Source organism: Bison bison, unplaced genomic scaffold (assembly GCF_000754665.1).
Source record: "Bison bison bison isolate TAMUID 2011002044 unplaced genomic scaffold, Bison_UMD1.0 scf7180017864068, whole genome shotgun sequence".
NCBI classification, from domain to species: Eukaryota; Metazoa; Chordata; class Mammalia; order Artiodactyla; family Bovidae; genus Bison; species Bison bison.
This window is the reverse complement of record NW_011494640.1, coordinates 3,339,194-3,346,555: the sequence shown is the minus strand read 5'-3', so window position 1 is coordinate 3,346,555 and position 7,362 is coordinate 3,339,194. Positions and strand designations below refer to the sequence as shown.

Genomic DNA, 7,362 nt, shown 5'->3' with positions numbered 1-7,362 from the left:
CCCGCCCCGCCCCATCTCATGCCAAGGCTTTGTGAAGAGCTCAGAAATTCTTGACTGTGCTTTTTGAGGCAAAACTGTCCACAGTTGCCCTCAGGAGATGGTCTGTGTGACTTCCTGGGTGAATCTACACACACTCCAATTTATCCTCTTTCCCACCCCCATCTCCCAGGTCCCAGACCTACAGCACCAATGAGATCAATTTGCAGCTGAGCCAGGAAGACGGTCAGACCATCGAATGGATTTTCATCGACCCCGAGGCCTTCACAGGTAATGGCCATCCAAGGTCCATGCAGGACCTGGCTGTGGGGGCGGAGCCAGACCGAGACCACGCCCCCCCCCGGTGTCACTCAAGGTGAAAGCTCCCATAAACCATAAAATGCATGTCATTTAAAGGCCCAGCAAAGCTGATTTTCCTCACTGATAGTGACTCTGGTTTTGGCGGGAGGGGCGTCAAGCATCCTTCCCCGCACAGTGCTCCTCCTGTGGGCACTGGGTTCCGTGGGCTGCCGGGATCAGCTCGCCCCCAGTCCCTGTGCCCACCCCCGCCTGCTGCCTGCAGAAAATGGGGAGTGGGCCATCCGGCACCGGCCAGCCAAGATGCTGCTGGACGAGGCGGCCCCAGCCGAGGAGGCAGGCCACCAGAAGGTCGTCTTCTACCTGCTCATCCAGCGCAAGCCCCTCTTCTATGTCATCAACATCATCGCGCCCTGTGTCCTCATCTCCTCTGTAGCCATCCTCATCTACTTCCTTCCTGCCAAGGGTACCTAGTGTTGGTGGGAGGGGGGCGATGGCCCGGCCAGCGGCACAGGGAGCAGGGAGGACAGAATGGCACTATGACTTGGCACCAGGGTCATGGACTCCTTGTGGGGAGGGGACTGCCCCATGGTGGGGAGGTTGAGATCCGCTCTGAGGGCCTCTTGGTCATGGGCAGCGGGGGGCCAGAAGTGTACCGTCGCCATCAACGTGCTCCTGGCCCAGACCGTCTTCCTCTTCCTCGTGGCCAAGAAGGTGCCCGAGACCTCCCAGGCGGTGCCACTCATCAGCAAGTAAGGCTGGCTCTCATGCTTGAGCCCACTTCCTTTCCTCCGTTCTCATGAACACAGGGTACTGCCCTCTTGCCACTCCCTACAATCCTCAATCCCAGGGATGTGGGGGAGTCAGCCACTAGAGGGGTGGGACTGGTATCTGGAGATGAAGCAACTAGCCCCACCACCTGCCTATCCCGCCCTGCAGGTACCTGACCTTCCTCCTGGTGGTGACCATCCTCATTGTCGTGAACGCTGTGGTCGTACTCAACGTGTCTTTGCGGTCCCCCCACACACACTCCATGGCCCGAGGGGTCCGCAAGGCAAGCTCCCTACCCTTGCCTACTTCAGCCTCTTCCTGCCCTGTCTGTTCACATGCCCCTACTGGCCCTGGGCACATTCCTCACCCACCAAGTTCAGCAACAGACCAGCCCCATGTGTATCTTGAACATGCCCAGATGGATCAAGAATAATATAGTGCTTACTCTGTGGGAGGCATATTACGTATACTAACTTATTTAACCTTCCTAAGACTTCTGTGAAATGGGTATTGGTCTCATCTCCCATTTATACATGAGACAACTGAGGCACAGAGAGGTTAAGTATCCCAGACGAGGTTGCACAGCAAGAAAGTGGAGGAGGCAGGATTCTGCCCGGGCCGAGTGGCTCCAGTGCCTGTGTGAGCTGCGGCCCACCTGCAGCAATCAGCCGGGACCCTTGTTACAAAGGCAGATTCCCAGGCCTGCCCCAGACATCCTGGGTCAGAGGTGGGGCCCAGGAACCTGTGTTCATGACAAGTGTCCTGGTGATTCTGATGTGGACAAAAGTTTGGGGGCTCCAGGTCAGTGTCTGGCTCAGGACAGGTAAGCCGTAGCAGGGCCAAGCCACTGCCCCTGCCAGGCTGCCTCGGGCCCCCATCATGTGAACTCTTTGTGCCAATTGTTACCTTCTGCTCCCAAGCCCGGTCACCCAGGAAGTTCTGCTATCCACTAGGCTAAGCCGCGCACAACATCTCTCCAGGTGTTCCTGCGGCTCTTGCCCCAGCTGTTACAGATGCACGTTCGCCCACTGGCCCCAGTGGCTGTGCAGGATGCCCACCCCCGTCTACAGAATGGTTCCTCCTCAGGGTGGCCAATTACAGCTGGGGAGGAGGTGGCCCTCTGCCTGCCCCGCAGTGAGCTTCTTTTCCGGCAGCGCCAGCGCAATGGGCTGGTGAGGGCAGCGCTGGAGAAGCTTGGTAAGGCAGGGGGTGTGATGGACAGGAAGGGTCATCTGTTGACCAAGGTGCCAGGCACAGTGGATGAGGGGTCGGCAAACGTCCAGGTTGGGAAGAGAGGGGCTGGGGTCCCTAAGAAAGTGGGGGCCACTTTTTCAGACTGTTCCTCCCCCATTCTACTCCCAAACCTTACCCTTCCTCATCAACAGAGAAAGGCCCAGAGTCAGGGCAGAGCCCAGAATGGTGTGGCAGCCTGAAGCAGGCCGCCCCGGCCATCCAGGCCTGCGTGGAGGCCTGCAACCTCATTGCCCGTGCCCGGCACCAGCAGACTCACTTTGACAGTGTAAGTCAGCAGGGGGTGGGGTAGGGTTTGCACACCTGGTGTGCAAACTTGAACCTGAGATGGGGGCAGGATGAGTGGGGTGGCCATGGTATGGCAATGGCATAGAAAAAGTGGAATTGGGAATGACGCCATGGGACCATGGAGAAAGCCAGGGTCAGACCTGAAGTAGGTGAGAAGGGCTCAAGGAAATGAAGAGCAGAAGCCTGCTGGGTGGCTAAGGATGCTCCAGAGATCCAGCCTTGGTGTCACCTCTGGTCACCTCTTACCCTGCCTTCCACCCTCAGGGGAACAAGGAGTGGTTCCTGGTGGGCCGAGTGCTGGATCGAGTCTGCTTCCTGGCCATGCTCTCGCTCTTTGTCTGTGGCACTGCTGGCATCTTCCTCATGGCCCACTACAACCGAGTACCTGCCCTGCCTTTTCCTGGGGACCCCCGCTCCTATCTGCCCTCATCTGACTGAGCTGACCAATTGCTGCTAGCCACATGGAGTCTTATCAGCTGTTTTCTGCTCCTGAGGTCATGAGTATACTATTTGGGAAACACTCTTGGGGGATATGTGAGAAAAGCTGGGGAAATAAAGAGACAGAGCTGGAACCCCAGAGTGGTTGGGGCTGGGATGTGGGCAGAGTGCACTAGTGGAATCAGCATGCACGTGGCACTGGCTTGCTTGTCCTGGCATTGCCCTCACTTCAGCAAAGTGTTGTCAACTCCCATCACTTCTGAAACCCTAAGGACTCTGTTTATCCTATCCCCAGCTAGACAAGTTCCTAGCCCTCCAGGCCTGGGCCTCTCTTCCCTTTTGCAAGTTCCCTGCAGCTTCTTAAAGGAGGGGAGTCATGAGAGAAGTGAAGAGTGGCAGCCAATGCTCTCTTGAAAGGGAGGCAGCCCACTTCAGGTGGCATCTGCCTGCTTTATGGGGGCTGTAGGCATCAAACATTTTATGAGTTTTATTCTCTTTTTTTCATTCTCAAAAGCTCCTCATAGCATTACAGATAAGCAAGAGTCACTATTCCCCTGTGTTTAGGTTGGGCAAATTGGGGCCTAGAGTAAGAGGGGCTTGCCAGAACAATGGTGGATAAATAAGGTTTGGAGTTCAGAATTCCCAACTCTGACCCAATCTTAGACATTCTATGAAAGTTCTATGGCTTGGAAAATGGACCCCTCTTCTTTCTCTTCTCAAAGGCCAGGGAATTTGCACTGGTCTGAAGGGATGGTTAAGACAAGAAAGAGCTAGGGAGGGAAGTAGGGAGCCTGAGAGGAGACCCTGACCAGCCTCCCTTGGCCCTAGTTAGGAAACAAGGAGGCTAGCTGGTCTTTGGGGAAGGCCATGCTTTTAGAGTATGGCTGGAGCCTGAGCCCTGAGTTCTACTGGTGACAAGACACGAGCACATTTGTGCTTCCTGAAATTGTGTCTTCATCTGTAAATATGGGCACAGATATCAGTTCCTATCTACCTTCATCACAGGATCAAAGGTGCCGATGAAGATTAAAAAAATGTTACAGTATCCTGACAACGGGACATTGTTGGGGGGCGGGGAGCAAGACCCCGGAAATAGCCAGGGTTGCTGGCTTTCGAAATCACTCATCAGCAGGTTCATTGCATTTACTCCAGAGCATGTGTGTGCGCTGCACGCACTGCTGTGTATTTGGAGCAGCAGGTAATTCGATGATGAAGGGACCACTGCTGGTTCCTGTAAGCCTCTTACAAGCTCAGCCACCTGGGGTGAGTCTCTCACCCTCTCTGCCTCGGAAGGTGGAGAGGAGCTCTGTAGCTCCTGGCACAAGTAAGCAAAGATGAACAATCGCTACCGTTTATTGAGGGCAACTTTGTGTAGAGCCTGACACTGATTATCTCGATCAATCCACAAGGCAACGTGAAGATACGGGTAGTATATCAAAGGACGGTCAGTACCAAAGAAACAGCGTCAGGGAGGTTAGGAGAGAGTCCAGGATGGCGCAGCTCCACTGCAGGTGGAGTCGGGATTTTTAGCAAGAGCCGGCTCCCTCAGCGACTCGGAGCTGCCCTTCTCGGAGCCCGCCTCGGGAGGCGGTCAGGACGCCCTCGGCTAAGCAGAGCGGGCGGCAGGCAGGAACAAGGACCGGCACAGGAACCGAGACCCGACTTCACGCCACACAGGCGCCAAACCTGAGCGCCTCAGCTCAGGAGGAAAGCGTCCCGGGATATCCGCCCCCTACCCGACCAAAGCGCCAACGTTCCGCTGTGCCCTGAGCAACCGGAAGTGGCCGGACCCTAGGCGGAGGGACCTGGGGGAGCGGAAGTCACTTCGTGAGGCAGTGGCGACGGTGGCGGCGAGAGGATGAACAACAAGTTCGACGCGTGAGTGGCGCGTGGCCGTCCCCCGGGGCCCCTTCCCCCCAACTGTTCCCTGCGCCCACCCCCGCCCGCACTGCAGGCGGCGCAAACTGCGGCACAGGCCACAATCTCTGACTCGGGCTGCGGTCTGGCCGGCCCTGTGCGGCCAGCGGGCATGAGGGGGTTAGGGACGAGGGATGCGGGGGTCTCGGGGACCCCAGGGTCGTACGGACCCAGGGCGAAGTGCGGTGTCCTGGGGGCAGGAGGTGGCCGTGCGGCCCGGAAGGAGATTTTGGGACGCCCCGCCCGAGTGCGGGTTACCCGCGGCGTGGAGGGGCGGAGACCTCGGCCGTTTGGCTGTTTCCGCAGCCTGGCCGCCCTGCCACTGAATTCAGCATTTCTCACACACCTCTCTGGCCTAAGCAGGTCACCTCTCCTCTGAGTCTCAGTTTTCTCATTTGCAAAGTAGGGACCGTAACAGAGCCCATGTTACAGAGTTGCGAGGATGCAGTGAGGTAATGTGGCTGCCGCGTTTAGCGCATTAGCGCAGCGGCTGCTCTGTTACGGAATTTTCATCATCTTCCTGAGACTCCTTCCTACTTCCTTTCTTCTTCCTCCTCTTTTCGCCCTCTTCCAACATACTCTCCCAGAACTCAGTTTCTTACCCAACGGGTGAACCTTATCTATTGTTTGAGTCCTAGTTCTAGCATCAAACATTTTGGAGGTGCAGAAAGGAAATGCGTAAATTTTTGCACATTTCCCTCCAGCAATTGTATCTGGAGGTAGATTTTTGTTCTTGGCTTTCTTCTAATAGTCTAGCAGTAAATCTGTCTTCTTTTCCGAAGACCTAGATTTCCAGCCTCAGACCCACCAGTTACCAGCTATTTGACAGCAGGAAAGTTACCGAGTCTCCGAGCCTCTGTTAATCCAAACTGCATTAGTGATTAGTGTCTTGTTGCTGCACTGGGTGTGATAAGGATCAAATCACATTCAGCAGTGCTTAAAGGTACTTTGTAAAGTGTTAAATAGAGAGATATACATGTAAAGTGGAATTACCATTAGTTTAGTTTGTGACCCACTGTTGCTGAGGGGAAATTGGACTTTTTCCAGGACAGTGAGTGCTGGTGTGCAAATTCATAGGTCCTGGATTCCAGCACTCTTGGCAGCTCCTCAGGAATGTTTCCTGGTTGCTGAGAGGGCTCTACTACTTGAAAAAAAGTCTTTGGGAGTTTGCTTCTGTAGCCCACTGTGTAGCTGAGCACATCCCTATACTGATTACCACTGTCCCACCCCCCATCTCCAGGGACTTCCCTGGTGGCTCACTGGTGAAGAATCTACCTGCCAATGCAGGAGATGCAGGTTTGATCCCTGGGTCGGGAAGGTCCGCTGGAGAAGGAAATGGCAACCCATTCCAGTATTCTTGCCTGATAAATCCCATGGACAGAGGAGCCTGGCAGGCTATAGTCCATGGGGTTGCAAAAGAGTCTGACCCAACTTAGCGACTGAACAACAAAAACCCCATCCTAAGCCCTTCAAGTCTTAGCTCTGGATTGGAGTCCTGTCTCAGTGGAGCTTTCTGCCAACCCTATACTCCTTTCTCCACCAAACTGAAGAAATCAAAATTTCATCTTAAGATACTTTATGGGTCATCTGGTCCATTCCTACCCAAATATTTCTTGATCTGCTGCTGCTGCTAAGTCGCTTCAGTTGTGTCCGACTCTGCGACCCCATAGACAGCAGCCCACCAGGCTCCTCTGTTTCTGGGATTCTCCAGGCAAGAATACTGGAGTGGATTGCCATTGCCTTCTCCAATGCATGCATGCTTGCTAAGGCACTTCAGTTGTGTCCGACTCTGTGCAACCCCATGGACAGCAGCCTACCAGGCTCCCCCCTCCACAGGATTCTCCAGGCAAGAACACTGGAATGGGTTGCCATTTCCTTCTCCATTTTTTGGTCTGCAGTAAGCCATTATTGCCATTTTCAAATTAGCTTGCTGCTGCTGCTGCTGCTAAGTCGCTTCAGTCGTGTCCGACTCTGTGCGACCCCATAGACGGCAGCCCACCAGGCCCCGCTGTCCCTGGGATTCTCCAGGCAAGAACACTGGAGTGGGTTGCCATTTCCTTCTCCAGTGCATGAAAGTGAAAATCGAAAGTGAAGTCGCTCAGTTGTGTCCGACTCTTAGCAACCCCATGGACCGCAGCCCACCAGGCTCCTCTGTCCATGGGATTTTCCAGGCAAGAGTACTGGAGTGGGGTGCCATTGTCTTCTATGGGGTCACACAGAGTCAGACACGACTGAAGTGACTTAGCAGCAGCAGCAGCAAGCTAATTTGAAAATGGCAGTAATGGCTTCTATAGGCACTTTGCTGCTTTTCACATATTAACTGATTCAAACAACCCTGTAAGGGGGATCTTGTTGCTTTGTTTTACAAATAGGGAAAATGAGACTCTCTGAGATGAAATAAGT

General features: G+C 54.6%; 2 protein-coding genes across 4 annotated transcripts in view; both read left to right on the top strand.

The window, feature by feature from the left end:
* The window catches only part of CHRNG (cholinergic receptor, nicotinic, gamma (muscle)), a 5,633-nt gene extending 2,459 nt beyond the window's left edge, over positions 1-3,174 (top strand). Inside the window, exons 6-12 of the mRNA XM_010836954.1 lie at positions 170-267; positions 560-760; positions 932-1,046; positions 1,234-1,348; positions 2,046-2,262; positions 2,451-2,584; positions 2,869-3,174. Of these exons, the coding sequence (XP_010835256.1) occupies positions 170-267; positions 560-760; positions 932-1,046; positions 1,234-1,348; positions 2,046-2,262; positions 2,451-2,584; positions 2,869-3,042 (1,054 nt within the window). The 3' untranslated portion in view covers positions 3,043-3,174. The remainder of the gene's footprint in view (positions 1-169; positions 268-559; positions 761-931; positions 1,047-1,233; positions 1,349-2,045; positions 2,263-2,450; positions 2,585-2,868) is intronic.
* Positions 3,175-4,832: 1,658 nt separating this feature from the next.
* The window catches only part of EIF4E2 (eukaryotic translation initiation factor 4E family member 2), a 31,587-nt gene continuing 29,057 nt past the window's right edge, over positions 4,833-7,362 (top strand). For all 3 annotated transcript variants that reach the window (XM_010836952.1, XM_010836951.1, XM_010836950.1), the window contains exon 1: positions 4,833-4,920. In XM_010836952.1, coding sequence (XP_010835254.1) covers positions 4,901-4,920 — 20 coding nt within the window. In that variant the 5' untranslated portion in view covers positions 4,833-4,900. The remainder of the gene's footprint in view (positions 4,921-7,362) is intronic.